The sequence below is a fragment of the Lepus europaeus genome, chromosome 3, assembly GCF_033115175.1.
Source record: "Lepus europaeus isolate LE1 chromosome 3, mLepTim1.pri, whole genome shotgun sequence".
NCBI classification, from domain to species: Eukaryota; Metazoa; Chordata; class Mammalia; order Lagomorpha; family Leporidae; genus Lepus; species Lepus europaeus.
Window position 1 is genome coordinate 152,473,098 of NC_084829.1, and position 20,654 is coordinate 152,493,751.

Below are 20,654 nucleotides of genomic sequence, written 5' to 3' on the forward strand. Positions count from 1 at the left end.
CGGCACCGCGCAGGCGCAGAGAACTCCAGGCCCGGGCAGCGCGAGCTGCCGGCGCCACGTGACTGCCCCACCACGTGACCCGCGCGGCGCCGGCTTCTTCCGGTCCCTGGTTCCTGGTCCCTCCCGGTCCTTGCCTGCTTCCGCCTTCCGCCCGCTTCCTATTCCGCTCCTCACGTCTCCTCCCGTTGTCCCGCCTTCGTCCCCGGAAGATTTCCCTGTCCGAGAGTCACCCGCTGCTTGTTTGTACGGCCACCAATAAAGTTTCTCCATTCAAAATCACTTTTTTTTTTTTAAAGCCACCTCGCTCTCTTTCTGGGTTCCTTTGCGGCGGTCGCGGCTCTGCTGCCCCTGCCGCCGGTGTCGTGGGACGTGATGGCGGGACCTCCGGCGTCTCTCTCCGGCCAGGACGTGGGGTTCGTCACCTTTTCGTTCGCCTCACTTCTGCGGGGCTAAGCCGGCCTCGAGGGGAGCCTGTGGGGGACCAGCGGTGGGCGCCCGCCGCCGGCTCCGCTTCCCCGGGGCGCCTGCTTGGCTTTCGCCGGCGGCCGCGGGGCGCCCTGCGGGCCTCGGACCGGGCTCTGCGGGCCCTTCCGTGGCGGCGGCTTCCGTCCGTTTTGGTGAACTCGGCTTGGCGGGGTGGGGTGGGGGCGTTAGAATTTTCCGGGGGAAATCTGGACTCCCAGGTCCGTGGAAAAGCTGATCTTAACCTCACAGAAATGTCCGTACCCCCGCACCCCGTAAACGTCCCGCGGCCCCAGTGGGTGGCCGAAGCCGAGGAGACCCTGTGGATCCTACAGACCCGGGTGACGCTCAGGCTCAGGAAGAGGCTACCAATCGATGCGCGTGGGGCGCAGCGTGCGGTGGGAACGCTATTGAATGAAGACCTAGGTGTACGGCTTACTTTTGGAATTTTCCGATTGGTATTTTTTAGACCGCAGTCCAAGGACAGCGGGGCGGGAGGGGCTGCTGTAGTTTCCGACTTTTTCGGGCGCGTGGCCTTACAGATTCTAGACAGAACCATGGACGAAGGCAGACGAGTGGCAGGTCTGTGTGCGTGGACGGAACGGCCCGGTCCATGTTTGAAATAGGTCCCTCAGAGTACTGCGGCCGACACAGCCTGCCTGGCCGGGAGGGGAGCTGCCTGTCACCCCCAGGACCCTGCGGGCGGTGTGAGTGCCTTCCTGGGTGCCGCTGGCCGCCCCCTGGTGCTGGCCTGTGTCTGAGGAAGGGGTAAGCAGGAGAGCGCTGATTGTTCACCACTGAAGTGAGATCTCAAGGGAGGATGTCTGTTTTTGTCCCTACCCTCTTGGGTTATTCCAGTGTCACCTGGCTTAAGGAAATGTTGCTTCTCTCCAAAGTATTAGTGATTTACAAAACAAGTTCCAATCAGAGTAATTACTATGCATGCTAAACCCAGTTACCAGTTTAGGATACTCAGAGCACCACAGAACGAGAATATGCTTGTTTTGGCAATTTTTTTTTCTTCAAGTGGTTTTTTTTTTTTTTTGACAGGCAGAGTGGACAGTGACAGAGAGAGAGAAAGGTCTTCCTTTGCCGTTGGTTCACCCTCCAATGGCTGCTGCTGCCGCTGCCGGTGCCCTGCGGCCAGCGCACCGCGCTAATCCGATGGCAGGAGCCAGGTGCTTCTCCTGGACCCCCATGGGGTACAGGGCCCAAGCACTTGGGCCATCCTCCACTGCACTCCCTGGCCACAGCAGAGAGCTGGACTGGAAGAGGGGCAACCGGGACAGAATCCAGTGCCCCGACCGGGACTAGAACCCGGTGTGCCGGCGCCGCAAGGCGGAGGATTAGCCTATTGAGCCGGCCTTTCTTCAAGTTTTATAGTTGTCTTTTCAGGAATCCTTTTGAGGAAAGCACAAACAATTTTAAAATTGAAATAAATGAGTTTTCAGAAGTGTGATGATCTCAGATTGAACTTGTAAATAGATGATTTGGGTAGAGACTTTTTTTTTTTTTTTAGATTTATTTACTTATTTGAAAGTCAGAGTTACACAGAGAGAGAAGGAGAGGCTGAGAGAGGTCTTCTATCTGCTAGTTCATTCCCCAACTGGCTGCAATGGCCGGATCTGTGCCGATCTGAACCTAGAAGCCAGGAGCCAGGAGCTTCTTCCGGGTCTTCCCACACAGGTGCACAGGCCCAAGGACTTGGGCCATCTTCTACTGCTTTTCCAGACCATAGCAGAGAGCTGGATTGGAAGTGGAGCAGCCGGGACTTGAACCAGCGCCCATATGGGATGCTGGCACTGTAGGTGGCGGCTTTACCCACTACTTCACAGTGCTGGCCCTGACTTTTTGTTGTTGTTGTTGTTTTTATTTTTTTTTTTAAAGAGTATCTTGTGAACATTTTTATTGTTACTTTGTCTCTGATGACCTGAAGTTACAAATCCTAGGTCTCCCAGCTGGGTGGCAGGGTTCCAAGCACTTGGACGATCTTCCTCTGCCTTTCCCATGCCATTAGCAGGGAGCTGGGTCAGAAGTGGAACAGTCAGAACTCAAAACTGGCTCCCATGTGGAATGCCAGCTTTGCAGGTGGTAGCTTTACCGAGTAAGCCACAATGCTGGCCTCTTTTGATTTTTTTAAAAAAAGATTTTACTTTTATTTATTTGAAAGCATTAGAGAGAGACGTAGAGACAGAGAGGTCTTCCATCCGCTGGTTCACTCCCCAGGTGGCCGTAGCAGCCGGAGTTGTGCCGATGCGAAGCCAGGAGCCAGGAGCTTCTTCCAGGTCTCCCACCTGGGTGCAGGGGCCCAAGAATTTGGGCCACAGCAGAGAGCTGGATGGGAAGAGGAGCAGCTGGGACTAGAACCGGCGCCCATATGGGATGCCAGTGGTTCAGGCCAGGGCTTTAACCCACTGCGCCACATTGCTGGCTCCTCCCTTTTGATTTTTCAATGCAAGTATCTTTTTACCTCCAACTTCATTCTTGGACACTTTGAGAAAATCTCTTAGATTTTTGCCTGGGAGAACAAGACAGTAGGGTGCCTTAATTGTTTTAGGAGCAGATCTGCATAGAAGAGTCTACTGTGCAGGAAGGGAGAGCTTTGAAAAGGATTAGAATGGCTAAAAATATAGACAGAGAAGAGAGAGAATTGGGTTCTTAAATATCTTTAGTTTTCTGTGTTCTTCAAGCATATTTAAGGGTTTTAAGGCAAAGATAATTTTATATCAGTTACCTCATTCATCTTTCTAACCATGTGAAGAATTGGGAGATTAGCCTTACAGATTTCTAGAGTCATCTTTTCCTGTCCTGTCACAGTTTTAAAAATAAGTTTATTTTTAAGTTTTAGAATTTGAATTTCAGGGTTCTAGTCCCGGTCGGGGCACCGATCCTGTCCCGGTTGCCCCTCTTCCAGGCCAGCTCTCTGCTGTGGCCAGGGAGTGCAGTGGAGGATGGCCCAAGTGTTTGGGCTCTGCACCCCATGGGAGACCAGGATAAGCACCTGGCTCCTGCCCTCGGAACAGCGCGGTGCGCCGGCCGCAGCGCGCTACCGCGGCGGCCATTAGAGGGTGAACCAACGGCAAAGGAAGACCTTTCTCTCTGTCTCTCTCTCTCACTGTCCACTCTGCCTGTCAAAAATAAAAAAAAAAAAAGAAAAAAAAAAGAAAAAAAAAAAAGAATTTGAATTTCAGGGGCTGGCATTGTGACACAGCAGGTAAAGCCACTGCCTGTGATGCCAGTTCATGTCCAGCTGTTCCAATTCTGATCCAGCTCTCTGTTAATGGCCTGGGAAAAGAGGTGGAAGATAGTGCAAGTGCTTGGGGCACTGCCACACACGTGGGAGACCTGGATGAAGCTCCTGGCTTTGGCCTGACCCAGCCCTGGCCATTGTAGCCATCTGGGGCATGAACCAGTGGATGGAAGATCTCTCCCTCTGTGTCTCTCCCTCTCTCTCTGTAGCTCTGACTTTCAAATAAATCAATAAATCTTTAACAAATTAACAAATTTTAGCAGTTTGCCACATTTACTTCATATGTAGACTTTTATATATGTATATACACAAATATCCAATTTTTTTTCTTGGAAACACAGATATTTTACACTGTTAAACTAATTTCTGATTCAGGAAAATGAGAAGAATAGACAGACTTCAGAGAGACCCCAGCATTTAAAGCACCAAACTACTTAGCTTCCATGTCACACTTTTCCCAAAAACATTCCTGTATCAATATAATAGACAATACTAGTTTACCTCCCCCTCCCTTTTGGTATATTCATTTATTCACACTAGTGTAGTATAAATTCAATTGATTGGAATTTTGGTAACTATGGATTTATCCAAGAAAAAAGGCCATTATAGTTTTGGACCTGCCATGACACTTAATGAAATTAGAATTGTAATAGCTTGTTGAGCTGACACTTTTATCATAATGAAATATTCTTCGTAAGTCTTATTTTATTTCTCACCTTAAACCCCACTTTCATTGGTATAATATTTGCATAATATACAATTCTCAGTTGGAAGTCTTTTTTTGCAGCACTTCAGAAAGACCATTTCTATACCTTCTTTGTAATTAATTTATTTTTAACTTTTAGTAGATTCACCATAGTTCGTAAGATACAATTCTAAGAAAATAATGACTCTCTCTGGTTTACCTTCTAATAGTTGTGTGAAAAGGAATTTTAATTTCTTTTTTAAAGATTTATTTGAGAGGCAGAGAAAGAGGTCTTCCATCTGCTGGTTCACTCCCCAAATGGCCACGATGGCCAGAGCTGGGCTGTTCCGAAGGCAGAAGCCAGGAGCTTCTTCCGGGTCTTCTACAGGGTGCAGGGGCCAAGCATTTGGGCTGTCTTCTACTGGTTTCCCAGGCATATTAGCAGGGGGCTGGATCAAAAGTGGAGCAGCTGGGACTCCAACCGATGCCTATATGAGATGCCAGGGCTGCAGGTGGAAGCTTTACCTGCTATACCACAGCATCGGCCCTGGAGGTTTAATTTAAAGGAAGTGTTACAGAAACTAGAAGATGGCCAACCTTCTAGTGTCAGTGCTACTGAGTAATATTTTGTATGTGACTCTCTTCTAGATCATTTGCGTACCTTACAATTAAGGATAGAATACCACAGATATTAACAAAGGTCATTGATACATTGCATCGACATAAAAGTGAATTTTTTGAGAAACATGGGGAGGTAAGAATTGTTTTAACTTTAATTTCTAGTTAACAGGAACACTAGCAGGTATTGAAAGTTTCAGTTTTCATGTAAAATGTAAAGGTGTATCTGGTTTTCATACATGTGAAATAGAATCAAGGCCAGAACTTTAAGAAGAAAAAGGTAGGACAGGTAAGGCATAATTATGTTGGTGTGATATCTATGTGTAGTCTTTGATTTTTCAGCTTAAAAGCATTCTAAATTTGAATATTTACAGTAGTTTATGAAAGACAAAATGTAGTTTGGAAATTTGGTATTTTTCCTTTCCTTAAGTTTAGATCCATAGAAATGTATTACTCTAGAAGGAATTACACACACACAGAAATACATTAAATTTCTTTTTTTCCCGCACAGGAAGGTATGGAAGCTGAGAAGAAAGCTATTTCTCTTCTTTCTAAGTTACGGAATGAATTGCAAACAGATAAACCAATTGTCCCCTTTGTTGAGAAATTTGCTGATACCGACATATGGAATCAGTACCTAGAATATCAGCAGAGTCTTCTAAATGAAAGTAATGGGAAACCAAGCTGGTTCCACTCGCCGTGGTTGTTTGTAGAATGCTACATGTACCGCAGAATTCATGAAGCAATTATCCAGAGGTAAGTACATAACCATCAAATAGCAAACGTTTAGATACTTTGTGCTTCTCTTGAAGTTGTAAGAGGGTAAGTTTGGAAATAAACACCTGTGGAAGCTTGTATTCAGCTGAGCTCAGCAAATGTTAATGGTACTTACCGGTGGACGTTTCCACAAGTGATACTGATTAAATATATTCTTGGATATTGGAACCCACTTGCCTACAGTTAAGATTGAAAATGTGAAGTATGAACTAAATAATATTCTCAGAAAGACTTCTCCTAGAATTAAACAAATAATGCTTATTGAGCAAAATATGTTAATTTGTAATCATATGTATGATGACAGATCAAGATGGGACAAAGTAAACATGTATTTTCTTCACAAAAATAGTATGTCAGAACTTTTGTAGTGTAAGGTGCCATCATAGTGTTAAGTCACTATTGTTTTACACACTTTGAAACACATTTCAAAATAACTTTTGTAGGCTTATTTATACTTTTTCATTTCCCTTAGGAAAATTCTGATACAGAATTGTTTTATAGTGCAAAAGAGGTAGCGTAGATTGCCCCTCTTAGTTTACAAGTTCCAAAAATAGAGGTTTGCTGAGTAAGAGGACTCTTTTAGTTTCTGTTCCTAAATCATAGGAAGATTTAAAGCAGCTGACCAACCAGCACAACTTGTAAAATAAAATTATTTTGGGAAACATACTGCTTAGTATTCGTTAGTTTTTCTGTCCTTTATAAATGATGTTACAAAATCACAGTTTATTTGTGCTGAATAGGTATGTTTAAAACTGCTCTGAAAGCAAAATGCAAGATTAAATTTCTGCCACATTGCCTAGTGAACACAAGGTCCCCCAACAGGTGCTGTCACACGTGGAACCCTAGCTACGTGCCGGTCACTGTGCAACCCAGTGAAGTGCAGCTGTTATGGTTTCCATTTTACAGGTGTGGAAGCTGAGGCGCAGAGCGGTTTAACTTCCTCCAGGTTACCTGGTCAGTGAGGGGAAGGGCCAGAGGTGGAGCCCAGTGGGCATAAACTAGATGAGCCGCCTCATCAGACCGTCTTTTCCAGGTAGTAGGTTTGATTGCCTGATGAGGACTAAGGTTAGTCCGAAATTGCGGGTGATGGTTTCCTAATTTTGAAAATATCTGTGCTGTGAGCCAAAGGGGACAAAGTGTTGAAAGACTAGATGGTGTGTGAGCAGGGTTAGTAGAGTTGGAAGCAAAAAGAATTTCGTTTCTGTGTGTGATTTAGCAGGGGGTCAGGGTTGGAGAACAAACATCTAGGGCAGGCTTTGCCAGACCTGGCTGCACATGCACAACCCAATTGGGGAAAAGAAAAGTAGTTTTAAAAAAAGCAGATTTTTAAGCCATTAACGCTGATGGTTTAATTTTTCTGAGGTGGGGTCTGGGTGTCTGCTTTTCTGGGGGCCTGTCAGGGATATGGGGTTTCTGGCACCAGTCCAGTAGACATCCTGTAAAAAGGATGGAGGGAGGATTTTGCTTTAAGTTCAGGAAACTGGAATATTAACCTTGGGTATGGAGCTCCCTCAAAGTGGCTTTTATGGCAGGTGTTTGAAGGCCTGGGGATCCATGTTATTTTGTGCAGGAACTCGACATTGAGACAGTGTGACAAAGAGCTGTCCACCTCTGAAGTGGTTCCTAAATGTCCAGTCTGTGAGGTTCTTGTAGGGGGACTGCTGTCTGTGTCAGTGGCAACTCCAAGGTGATTTTTGCAGGATCCTAAAGCACACAGTCATTTCACAGCGTGTTTATGTTGGTTTTCTCCTTCATCCTGAAACATACTTGTAGTTTTCTTTGCCAAAATATTTGATTTAAAAAAAATTTTTTTTAAGATTTTATTTATTTGAGAGGGAGAGTAACAGAGAGGGAGAGACAGAGAGAGAGAGAGAGAGAGAACGAGCGAGCGAGCGAGCAAGAGATCTTCTATCCGCTGGTTCACTCTCCATATGGCTGCAATGGCCATAGCTGGGCTGACCTGAAGCCAAGATCCAGGAGCTTCCTTTGGGTCTCCCACATGGGTGCAGGGACCCGAGCACTTGGACCATCTTTCACTGCTTTCCCAGGCCATAGCAGAGAGCTGGATCAGAAGAGGAGCAGCCAGGAAATGAACAGGTGCCCATATGGGATGCTGACGCCACAGGCAGAGGCTTAGCCTACTGTACCACAGTGCTGGCCCCCAAAATGTTTGGTTTTTATCAAATAGCCTGCAAGTCTGAATTAAGATTTAATTTTTTTTTTAAATATATTTATTTGAAAGGCAGAGTTAGAGAGAGGCAGAAGCAGAGACAGAGACAGAGAGATCTTCCATCCACTGGTTCACTCCCCAAATGGCTGCAAAGGCCGGAGCTGGGCTGACCTGAAGCCAGGAGCCAGGAGCTTCTTTCTGGTCTCCCACGTGGGTGCAGGGCCCAAGCACTTGGGTCATCTTCCTCTGCTTTCCCAGGCCAGAGCAGAGAGCTGGATCGGAAGAGAACAGCCAGGTCTTGAACTGGGGTCCATATGGGATGCCAGTACTGTAAGCCATTGCTTTACCCAGTATGCCTCAGCACCAGCCCCAAGATTCAATGTTTTGGCCATATGTGAAATGTAAGAATATTAAGCAAATGTACATCAGATATAGAAACATGAAAGTACAGAGAAAATTGACATTTTAATACTTTTTATTAAGGTATAATGTACATATAGAGAAATGTACATGCGTTAAATACTCTGGAATATGTCCATGCACCCAGTGCACACATCAAGAGGCAGACAGACCCTTGCTAGTCCCTCAGGAGCCGGTCACTGCCAGCATCACCTGTAGTGGATAACCATTTTCCTGGCCTGTGTTAATTTTGCCTGTTTTCAAAAAACTGTTTACTCATTATTTTCATCTTCTTGAAAGGCAATGCAACAGAGAGAAAGAGAGGGAGACAGAGAAAGAGAAAGATCTTCCATCTTCTTGTTCACTCCCCCAAATGACTGCAACAGCCAGGGCTGGGCAAGGCCAAACACAGGAGCCAGGAACTCCACCCAGGGCTCCCATGTGGCCAGGACCCAAGCTGTTGAGCTGTCGTCTGCTCCCTCTCAGGTACATTAACAGGAGGCTGGATTAGAAGCAAAGTAGCTGGGACTAGACAAGCACTCAGAATGTGGTAACAACCTGCTGTACTACAGTGCCTGCCCCAATTTAGCCTGTTTATAATCTTGAGTTTGAAGAAATTATATTGTATATGGTTTTGTGCCTGGCTCCTTTCACTCATGATGATGTAGGTGGGATTCATCCATATTGTTGTGCATTCTCATTTCTGTATAGGATTCCATCATGTGAGCACTATATGAGTGTGTTATAATCTATTATTGTATTGCGTAGTAGTTTGAGTAGTTTCCAGTTTGGCATTATTATGAAGAATGGTGCTGTAAACATTATGACAATTTTTTTTTTCTTTTTAAGATTTATTTATTTGAGAAGCAGAGTTTCAGACACAGAGAGAGATCTTCTGTCCGCTGGTTCACTCCCCAGATGGGCACAACGGCCAGAACTGGGCCAATCTGAATCTGGTTGCCAGGAGCTTCTTCTAGGTCTCCCAGAGGCCTAAGCACTTGAGCTTTCTTCTTCTCCTTCTTCCTCCTCCTCCTCCTCCTCCTCTTCTCCTTTTTCCTCCTCCTCCTCTTCTCCTTCTTCCTCCTCCTCCTCTTCTTCTCCTTCCTCCTCCTCTTCTTCTCCTTCCTCCTCCTCCTCTTCTTCTCCTTCTTCCTCCTCCTCCTCTTCTCCTTCCTCCTCCTCCTCTTCTTCCTTCTTCTTTTTTTTTTTTAGGTTATATAAAGAAGTGCTTTAGTGAGCTTAGCAGCAAGCAGATTTCTTAATCGCTGAGGTGTCTCAAAGGAGAAGAAGTGGAGGGACTGTATAATCAACAGTCTGTAGAGCCAGAGAAAAGCATTTGTCCACTGACTTCCATATTCCAAGGGTCAGAGTTGGCCCTGAGAGTCTTTTTTTTAAATTTTTTTAATTTTTATTTATTTTTTATTTTTTACAGGCAGAGTGGACAGTGAGAGAGAGACAGAGAGAAAGGTCTTCCTTTTGCCGTTGGTTCACCCTCCAATGGCCGCCGCGGTAGGCACGCTGCGGCCGGCACACCGCGCTGATCCGATGGTAGGAGCCAGGTGCTTATCCTGCTCTCCCAGGGGGTGCAGGGCCCAAGCACGTGGGCCATCCTCCACTGCACTCCCTGGCCACAGCAGAGAGCTGGCCTGGAAGAGGGGCAACCGGGACAGGATCGGTGCCCCGACCGGGACTAGAACCCGGTGTGCCAGCGCTGCAAGGCGGAGGATTAGCCTAGTGAGCCGCGGCGCCGGCCTGGCCCTGAGAGTCTTAACTGTAACGTGAGTGCCAAGTGAGTTTCGGCCATCTTCTACTGCTTCCCCAGGCCATTAGCAGGGAGCTGGATTGGAAGTGGAGCAGCCAGGACTTGAACTGGCACCCATATAGGATGCTGGCACTGCAGATGAAGGCTTTACCTTCTACACCACAGCACCAGCCACTCTGTTCTTGATGAACATATGTGTGATTTTCTGTTGGATATATATCTAGGATTTTATTACTGGCTTGTAGTATATGCACATGTACAGCTTTAGTAGTCTTATTAAAATAGCAAACATTTTAAAACCAATTATGTATATGTGAGTTTATACTCTTAAATATAAGACACAGGGCTCATTCTTAACATGAGTTGTGACTTGAAACTAATGAATTATTTGTCAGTAAAACATTGGAACATAGATGGGCAATTTTTTCCTATGAAGGGCCAGTAGTATTTTGGCTTTGTGGATCTGTATTCTCTGTTGCAGCTGTTCAGCTCTGCCATTGTGTGGAAGTGCCATAGACAAGGAGTAAGTGAACAAGGTTGGCTGGTGTACCAGTAAAACTTTTATTTGTGACCTTGAAATTTGAATTTCATGTGTCACAAAATATTTTATTTTTGCATTGTTTTCAACCATTCAGAAATATGAGAACCATCCTTAGCTTGTATCCTACAGATCAGGTAGTAGGGCAAATTGGGTCTGTGAGCTCTGGTGTAAGGACCCCTACCTTTCAACCTATGCATCTGTTAAATAGTTTTTATCCCTGCAAGGCCCCTATAGAGACTGATCCCATTAATGCTGCCATTGCTACAAACATCTTTGAATTCTGTGGAAGCTCTTCAGTGCCAGTTTAAAAGCCTCAAAAAGAAAACTCATTATTTTTTAGTTATTCCTCTTTTCTAATTTTTTTTTTAATTTTTTTTTTTATTTGACAGGTAGAGTTGTAGACAATGAGAGAGAGAGACAGAGAGAAAGGTCCTCCCTCCATTGGTTCACTCCCCAAATGGCCATCATGGCCGGCACTGTGCCTATCCTAAGCCAGGAGCCAGGTGCCTCCTCCTGGTCTCCCATGCAGGTGCAGGGGCCCAAGCACCTGGGCCATCCTCCACTTCACTCTCGGGCCACAGCAGAGAGCTGGACTAGAAGAGAAGCAACTGGGACCAGAACCTGGCACCCATATGGGATGCCAGCACCACAGGCAGAGGATTAACCAAGTGAGCCATGGCGCCGGCCCCAGTTACTCCTCTTTTCTAACCAAAAATGTTTGTATTCAATTTGATTCTATACCTCATTCTCCTTAAATGGCTCTGAGTGACTTTTGGCTATTTCCAAAAACAAATGGAGTGCAAAAGATGAAGCCGTGTGGTGATTGACAAGATGTTTAAAAATTGATACAGAAAATCCCCAAAGAGGAATTCCAGAAGTACTTTGAGCAGTGGCAGCATCCTTGGCATAGGTTACCTCTGGCCAGGAGGAGCCAGCCAGCATTTGGTGTATAAAGCCTGGTATGTTGTTTTAAGAAATCAATCCCCTTATGTCGGTCTTAAATTGTTTTTACTCTACTATGAATGGCTCACAAGAAAAGTAGCTAATTTAGATCAGATAATATGAGTGTCTTTTCTGCTCAATTCTATAAAACTGTTATAGTTTGAGGATCTTTAATCTGAAAATCTGAAATGCTCCAAAGTAGAAACTTTTTAAAAAAAAATCGCATCTTTTAAAACATTTATTTATCTTCACTTTACTTGAAAGGCAGAGAGCGGGAGGGAGAGAGATCTTCCATTCACTGGCTTATTCCCCAGATACCTTCAACAGCTGGAGCTAGGCCAGGGTGAAGCCGAAACCAGGAGCCTGGAACTCCATCTGGATCTCCCATGCAGTAGGCTCCTAGTACTTGAACCTTCACTTGTTACCTCCCAGGGTGCACTTTATCAGGAAGCTTGATCAGAAGCAGAGCTGGTATTCAAACCAAGTGCTGTGGTATGGGATGCGTGGATTCCAAGCTGCATCATAACCTATGGAACAAACACTAGCATCATATTGATGCTCAAAAGTTTTAGATTTTGGAGCATTTTGGATTTCAGATTTTCAAGCTAAGGATACTTAATCAAAAAGTCCATGCAAATATTCCAAACTATGAAAACACTGACATCTGAAATATTTCTGTTCCCAAGCATTTCAGATAAAGGATATTCACCCTGTACAGGTTGTGTCTTAGTTAGGTGTCTTTCATAGGATGGCATGACGAAACAGCCGTGGCACATACATCACCTTTGGTAGAAATCAACCTGGGCATAAAAGTTGATCAGTAAATATCTATTTATAAGTGATTTATTCTAGTGAGATTTACAGTGGTATGAAGTCTGATTTGTCTCACGTTTACATTGTGTGTCACATTATTCTGCATTTGACTCTGTGATAGCTACATTTGTATTCACATACTCTGTTTGTAACTGTGTAATTGTTACTTGGATCCTGCTACGTTGGGTATTCAAAAAGGTTTTGTTGAAGTAAAGCAATTATCTTGATATTTTATTTTTCTTCTTCTTTTACCTTGGAATTCCTGCTAGTAAATTATAATTATTTAATAATACTTCTGCTAAGAAAGTTGATCTGGAAACTTTTAATAGTTACTTAAAATGAGTGTGGAGTATCTACTTTTGTGTAACTTTGTTGTCAACATGGGGTATAGTATCTGTTACCACTCATTATTGAGACTCAGTGGTGCTGTTCTCTTTGTTTTAAAATTACCAAAAATATTTTTCTAAAAATAGAAACTTATATAAATGGATCTCTTATGTTTTCCTCCTTCTTTAGTCCACCAATTGATGACTTTGATGTATTTAAAGAATCCAAAGACCAGAATTTTTTCGAGTCACGGGAATCTGTTATTGCTTTATGTACTCACCTGCAACAGTTGACAAGAAGTATTGATGACCTAGAAGAAAATCAGCTGAAAAATGAGTTTTTTAAACTTCTGCAGGTAATATGAGTATCTTTTGTATTCAGTTCTGTGAAGCCTATTACCAGTTTCTTAAACCTAGATTTGTTTTTGTTTTTTCTCTGAATTATGCTTTAGGCTTAGCTTGGAACTGAAAAGGAAAAAAACCTAGCATGCCAGCTCTTGGTTCCTGGGTAGCCCATACATTCAGGGATTAGTTTGCTTTGAATATTTTCTTTCTTTTTTTTTTTTTTAATAGATTTGATACTGCCATGTTTCATTTTTTATTTTTTATAAAGATTTATGTAGGGGCCAGTTCTGAGGTACAGTAGGTTAATCCTCCGCCTGCAGTGCCGGCATCCCATATGGGCACTGGTTCTAGTCCTGGCTGCCCCTCTTCCAATCCAGCTCTCCACTATGGCCTGAGAAAGCAGTAGAAGATGGCCCAAGGCCATGAGCCCCTGCACCCACATGGGAGACTGGGAAGAAGCTCCTGGCTCCTGGCTTTGGATCGGCACAGCTCCGGCCGTTGCGGCCATTCTTGGGGAGTAAACCAATGGAAGGAAGTCCTTTTTCTCTGCCTCTCCCTCTCACTGTCTGTAACTCTACCTCTCAAATAAATAAATAAAATATTTAAAAAAAAGGATTTATGTATTTTGAAAGAGTTAGAGAGAGGGGGAGACAGAGGGAGATCTTCCATCTGCTAGTTCAATTCCCAGATGATGGTGTTAGGCTAGGCAGAAGCCAGGAGCCAGGAGCTTCATCTCGGTCTCCTGTGTGGGTGTCAGGGGCCCAGGCACCCAGCCATATTCTGCTGCTTTCTCAGGTGCATTAGCAGAGAGAGAGCTGGATTGGAAGTAAAGCAGCTGGGACACGAACTGGTGCCCGTATGGGCTGCCAGTGTCACAGCAGGTGGCTTTACCCGCTACGTCACAATGCTGGCCCCTAGAATGTATTCTTTATCCCATCAGTGTAATAAGTTGTGAAGAACAATGACTGCTCATCTATTTTCTGCCATGCAGTTTGGCCTCCTGGTCCACACTGCCCATGCTCCCAAGTAAACGCAAAAGTTGCCTTTCTTTTGTGAGTGAGTGTGCAGTGAGTCTCATGGTAACATCCCAAGAGAAGCCTGAAGACATTTAGTATGCAGGGAGCAATGATCGTTCCCAGAGCTCATCGCACCTACAGCTGTGCAGAGGAGTATTTACGGGCCTGTTGGGTCTAACGTTGTTCTAGGCCTTGGGCAGGTGGCAGTGGAAAGAGCAAGCAGATCGCACTTGGGATAATGGCGACAGCTGAGGTACTGAAGACTGGTCGGAAACTCTACAAGGACAACACAAAAGAAGCCTGAGTTGATAGGTAATCCGGGAAAAGTTCTGCAGTCCACGGACCACATTACAGCAGGAAATGTGGTCAGAAACAATCCTCTATCTGGAAGGAAAAGCTTTGGTCTCGATATAATTGCCAGTTGTATTTTTCAGTTATTACAAGAAGGTATCAGAACTGCTTTCACCAGAAAATATGGGGAGATGGCTTTCATCGCAGCCCAGTGTGAAATGATGCCCACTGAGTGGGTTTGCAGAGGGATAGCAACTGGCTGTTTTCTCAGAAGAAATCTTTGTGTCCAGGAAGGATCAGGTTTTACCCTCCTAGAGTGGAGATGTTTGTCAAGGTTGATGCCAATAAGGATCCACAGTGGTCTGAGGAGCAGATCGTCACTGCCGGGTTGTGCTTTGCTGGCCTTACGGGTCAGACTGGGTGGACGTGATGAGTCACACCATGCAGGCTGTTTTCCAAATACTGGAGAAGTCCCGGTCCACCCAGAACTTACACTGGTGGATAAAAAGACTGAGTTTGGTGTTGATGTAACCACCAAAGGACTTGTTCTTGTCATTGTTACTGATAATGATTCCTGGAGATTCTGGCCATCAGATAGAAGCCATCAGAAACAACAGTCTTAACAGCGACCTCAAAGAAGTGACTCCCGAAGGGCTCCAGATGATAAAGAAAAACTTTGAGTGGGTTGCAGAGAGAGTGGAGTTGCTTCTGAAATCAGAAAGTGAAGGCAGGGTTGTAGTGTTGATGGGCTCGACTTCCGATCTCAATCACTGTGCACAAATCAAGAAGGCTTGTGAAGCTTTTGGAATCCCATGAGAACTCCGGTAACATCTGCCCATAAAGGACCGGATGAAGCCCTGAGGATAAAAGCTCAGTAGGAAGAAGGGCTGGCATTCCTGCTGTGTTCGTGGCAGTGGTGGGCAGAACAATGGTTTGGGCCCAGTAGTGTCTGGTAAGACTGTGTTTCCAGTTCTTGGCTGTGTCCTGCTCACCTCAGACTGGGGACCCGGGATGAGTGGTCTTCTCTTCTATTACCCAGTGCTGTCATCTGTTCAAACATTCTTTGTCTGGAAGGATCAGCTCAGTTTGCTGCTCAGAATTGGATTAAATAACCATTTATGGGCCAAAATGCAAGCAAGCATATTCAACCCGTGCATTTCCTTGAAGCAGGCTGACAAGAAAATCAGAGAATTTATTCATAAGAAAGGACACCACTGCATTTTTTAGGAGAAAAACTATATATTTCTAGTTTAGCTGGAAAAAAAAAAAAACACAAAATTTACTAGTGAATAAATGCTTCTTTAGATTCATGGATTAGGGAAAAAAAAAAAAAAAAACCAAACCCAGCAGATCCTTTGCTGTCATAGAATTTGTAATCTTGAGGGAATACAGACCGTTCAGTATTGGCTCAGATAGCTGTGTGATTACAAACTGGGAGATGGTGTGAAGGAAAAGTGCAGGAGGCCAGCAGACAACCTTAGTTTAGCTAGTGGTGCCATGGTGTGTGTTTCCCCAACAGATCATACAAAAGTGCAGCCTTAGTTAGACACTTCAGTTATTGTTTAAGCCTTATGCATTTTTTTTTTTTTTTTTTGACAGAGTGGATAGTGAGAGAGAGAGACAGAGAGAAAGGGCTTCCTTTTTGCCGTTGGTTCACCCTCCAATGGCCGCTGCGGCCGGCACATCTCGCTGATCCGAAGCCAGGAGCCAGGTGCTTCTCCTGGTCTCCCATGCGGGTGCAGGGCTGAAGAACTTGGGCCATCCTCCAATGCCCTCCCGGGCCATAGCAGAGAGCTGGCCTGGAAGAGGGGCAACTGGGATAGAATCCGGCGCCCCAACCGGGACCAGAACCCTGTGTGCCGGCACCGCAAGGTGGAGGATTAGCCTGTTAAGCCACGGCGCTGGCCAAGCCTTATGCATTTTAAAAATGTGTTCTTTTCTTTCTTTTTTAAAATAATATTCTTGTTTAGAACATGAATTTTTCTCACCTTAAATCACAAATGAGTTGACTCTGTATTGCCCAATATTTACTGAATACTTATATATCCAGGATATTTGGTTTATTATTGGCATGTATTATGTCAGTTAATTCTCTGGGGTAAGTAGTGTCTCATTTTTCAGTTGCAGAATCTGAGCCTTAGAGATCTTAGTTGACCATGATAGGATTTTAACCCAGGTGTGTCTCTGAAGTCTGCAGTCCTGAATATGTAATTGTATAGCTTAAAAAAACAGGGCTACATGCTATTTGAGTATTACTTTAATATAAGCCAAATAATAGATCATTGATTACAGTAGTTCTTTAACTGGCATCACCTTATCTGAAGAATTGGGTCTTTAGACATCATCTTGTCCCATTTGTTTATTTTACACATGAGAGCACTAAATCTCAGAGAGGCGGCCTAAAGTTTTATTCCTACAATTACAATTAGAAGAAGAAACCAGGCAGTTTTAGTGGAGGTTTGAGAAGGAAGAAAGAACAGTTTTGTTTCTCTGTTTCACTGAGCCTCCCTCTGCATAGTGTCTGATGATGTCCTGATATCTCCAAGGTGCATACATTTTCATTCTGAATAAACAGTGTGGATTCTTTTTTTTTTTTTTTAAAGATTTATTTATTTATTTGAAAGTCAGAGTTACACAGAGAGAGGAGAGGCAAAGAGAGAGAGAGGTCTTCCCATCCACTGGTTCAGTCTCCAATTGGCTGCAACAGCCAGAGCTGCACTGATCTGAAGCCAGGAGCCAGGAGCTTCTTCCAGGTCTCCACGTGGATGCAGGGGCCCAAGGACTTGGGCCGTCTTCTACTGCTTTCCCGGGCCATGGCCAAGAGCTGGATTGGAAGTGGAGCAGCCAGGTCTCAAACCGGTGCCCATATGGGATGCCGGCACTTCAGGCCAGGGCATTAACCTGCTGCACCACAGCACTGGCCCCAACAGTGTGGATTCTTAAGTCATTCAAGCCAGTTTTTAAAAAATGTTTTATGTATATACTACTTTAAAATGTCACTGTTTTACTTCATATAGCATCATGTAAACACAGTCTTTGCATTATTAGAGAAAATACTTGATGGACTGTTTATTTATTTTTAAAGATTTTATTTATTTATTTGAGAGGTAGAGTTATAGACAGTGAGAGGGAGAGACATAGAAAAAGGTCTTCCATCCACTGATTCACACCACAAATGGCTGGAGCTGGGCTGATCCAAAGCCAGGATCCAAGATCTTCTTCCGGGCTTCCCACGTGGGTACAGGGGCCCAAGTGCTTAGGCTGTCTTCTACTGCTTTCCCAGGCCATAGCAGAGAGCTGGATCAGAAGAGGTGCAGCCGGGACTAGAACTGGCGCCCATATGGGGTGCTGGCGCCACAAGTGGAGGATTAACCTACTGTGCCACAGCGCCACCCTGATGAACATTTTAAGAGTTCTGCAGAAATAAATTTTATGAATATGCTTAGTGACCCTCCCCTCACATCTTACATAACTGAGTTTTGGTTGGTTCTTTCAGATGAATGCTTTGTACTTTTCTTTTGCAGGTTTCGCTGTGGGGAAATAAATGTGATCTCTCTATCTCGGGTGGGGAAAGTAGTTCTCAGAAGACCGACGTGTTAAATTCTTTGGAAGACCTGAAACCTTTCATTTTAGTGAATGACTTGGAACAGCTTTGGTCACTGCTTAGCAAATACAAGAAAGCAGGAGGAACCACCCCCCTCGTTAGAGTGGACATTGTTCTGGACAATTCTGGGTTTGAACTCGTCACTGATTTAGTGCTAGCCGACTTCTTCTTGTCCTCTAAGCTGGCCACTGAGATTCATTTCCATGGAAAGACTATTCCGTGGTTTGTTTCTGACACTACCATACGTGATTTCAATTGGCTGATTGAGCAGGTCAAGTCTTGTAACCATAAATGGATGTCCAAGTGTGGGGCTGACTGGGGAAAGTACCTTAAAATGGGTAGATGGATTTACCACGATCATATATTTTGGACTCTGCCCCACGAATACTGTGCAATGGCTCAGGTCGCTCCTGACCTATATACTGAACTACAAAAGGCACATTTGATTTTATTCAAGGGTGATTTGAATTACAGGAAGCTGACAGGCGACAGAAAATGGGAGTTCACCGTTCCGTTCCATCAGGCTCTGAATGGCTTCCATCCTGCTCCTCTGTGCAGCATCCGAACGTTAAAAGCTGAGATCCAGGTCGGTCTGCAGCCTGGGCAAGGGGAGCAGCTCACAGCTGCTGAGCCCAGCTGGCTGACCAGTGGGAAGTATGGCGTATTTCAGTTCGATGGTCCACTTTGACGTGGTCAAGGAACCCTCAGCTGTGTAGAAGATGTGGCAAGCACTTTTTCACCCCAGAAAAGCAGTGAACTTAGTCACCTGGCTGCTCTGCAGTAGCCCTGGGAAGCTTAGCTTCTGGGTGCGCCTTCCATGCTCTCTCGGTAGTGTTTCTTGGGGATGTCTTGGCCCGCCTCACTGGTCTGGGGCTGGATGATTTAGGCTCACTACCGATTTTACATATATGTTGGAATTGTAGTGGCATTTCAAGTTAAATGCATAATTTCAGGTAGCTTTAATGAGCTTTATTGGGTAGAAAGCAAAACAGAAATGTATTCTGCTTTTTAAGTTAACGTTTTTTTTCTTAAATGATATACTGCATTGTGTTTAATATTCTAAAAAGCATGGAATTTTATTTGACTTGATTCTTTGTAAAGCAAGGCTTTTCTTACATTGTCATGTTTGAACACATAAAAGCAAAACTTACCTCATAAATTAATTCTAACTTTGTTCTTCTGGGATTCTATTTCATTTCAGTTAGCCCATTTTATTCGCATGTATATGAATGTTTATTGACCTGTGGAACAAGTGTTAGGAAACCACAAAATTGGACAATGAAACAGATGGTTTTTGAAGAAATGTAATATATTTTACATTCTATTTATGATATCTGTAAGCAATCAAAATTATTATTTTACCCCATAAGTGTTATAAGTGAACAGATTTTTTTAGTTTGCTATTTTAGAAGATTGTTACGCATTTGGAGTATTAACAACAATGAATCAATTCTTTTTTATATCCTTAAACATGTTATTATTAGTTATCATTGCAGATATTAAAGACTAAAAATCTTCAATTTGTTTTGAAACTGAAATTGGAAAATAACCTGGATATGTTTTCTTGCACTGGAATAATAAAGTGAATTGTACTAAGAATCTCATTGTTTTTTATTTTCCGATGGGAAAAAAAAATCAAGAAAATAATAATAATGAGATCTGTATACTAAAGGAACCTTTAATGTGTACCATAGATGTTGCCAAAAACAGTTCCTAAATAATGTGACTAGCAAATGAGGTGATAGCTAAATGCTTAATTTTTTTTTATTTATATAGGTGCACATTTTTAATTTACTCTGTTTCCTTATTTGCAAGTGTTCATGTTTTAAACACTTACTAAAAACATCTATCCCATTAGAATTACTACTGACATAATTTAGAACACAATTGAATAATGATTGACTTCCATAGTCACAGCATGAGCTATTGTGTAATATTACATTTCCCAGAGTACAGTTTTTTCCCTTATGTTTATTAAGAGCATGACATTTTAGTGTGTGAGTATATTAGGAGGTCACTCACCACCATCTCCCAAGAAAGAGGAAGGAAGGTGGCAATGCCACTCAGGATGGGAGTTTTAGGGGCTGGTGTCGTGGTGTAGCGAGCTAAGTTACTACTTGTGACACTGGCATGAATATGGTCACTGGTTCAGGTTCTGGCTGCTCCACTTTCAGCTCCCTGCTAATGGCCTGGGAAAAGCAGCAGAGGATTGCCCAAGTGCTTGGGCCCCTGCATCCACATAGGAGACCTGGAAGAAGTTCCTGGCTTCAGCCTGGTCCAGCTCCCGCCATTGTGGCCATTTGGGAAATGAACCTGCAGATGGAAGGTCTGTCTCTAACTCTGCATTTAAAATAAATAAGTAAATCTTTAGAAAGGGGGGAGAGGATTTTTAAAAAAATATTAGGAGGAACAGGGTCCCTGAATATATATATATATACACACACACACTAAAATAATATATATACATGTATATATATATTTTTAGTGTGTGTGTATATATATATATGTATGTATATATATGTATATTTTAATGTGTGTGTATATATATATTTATATGTTTGTTTTTGATTGGGAGACAGAGATAGAGCTTCCGTTTGCTGGTTCATTCCCCAAATGCCTGCAATGGCCATGACTGAGCTGGGCCATAGCCAGA

The 20,654-nt window shown here is 43.8% G+C and overlaps 1 protein-coding gene and 1 pseudogene across 3 annotated transcripts; both read left to right on the plus strand.

Annotated features, from left to right (window-relative positions):
* The first annotated feature begins 194 nt into the window (after positions 1-194).
* Positions 195-19,600, plus strand: ARMT1 (acidic residue methyltransferase 1). Of its 3 annotated transcripts, none has more exons than XM_062186939.1 (5): positions 195-413; positions 5,046-5,151; positions 5,527-5,771; positions 12,936-13,101; positions 17,922-19,600. In XM_062186939.1, exons 1-5 carry the CDS (start codon positions 373-375, stop codon positions 18,687-18,689), a joined length of 1,326 nt encoding a protein of 441 aa, XP_062042923.1. In that variant the 5' UTR covers positions 195-372; the 3' UTR covers positions 18,690-19,600. The 3 variants fall into 3 exon arrangements, with proteins under 3 accessions (XP_062042923.1, XP_062042925.1, XP_062042924.1); XM_062186940.1 differs by lacking the exon at positions 195-413 and adding an exon at positions 726-890; XM_062186941.1 differs by lacking the exon at positions 5,046-5,151 and having other exon boundaries at positions 198-413.
* LOC133756263 (bifunctional phosphoribosylaminoimidazole carboxylase/phosphoribosylaminoimidazole succinocarboxamide synthetase-like) lies at positions 14,345-17,914 on the plus strand (annotated as a pseudogene).
* Positions 19,601-20,654: the final 1,054 nt, after the last annotated feature.

What these genes read in the sequence shown, in the direction of transcription:
- ARMT1 (XM_062186939.1), top strand. Translation starts at nt 373, where the DNA reads ATGGCGGGACCTCCGGCGTCTCTCTCCGGCCAGGACGTGGG. An exon ending in CTCTCCGGCCAGGACGTGGG is followed by an intron (nt 414 to 5,045) that starts GTTCGTCACCTT and finishes ACTCTCTTCTAG; the next exon opens with ATCATTTGCGTACCTTACAA. An exon ending in AGTTTTTTAAACTTCTGCAG is followed by an intron (nt 13,102 to 17,921) that starts GTAATATGAGTA and finishes TTTCTTTTGCAG; the next exon opens with GTTTCGCTGTGGGGAAATAA.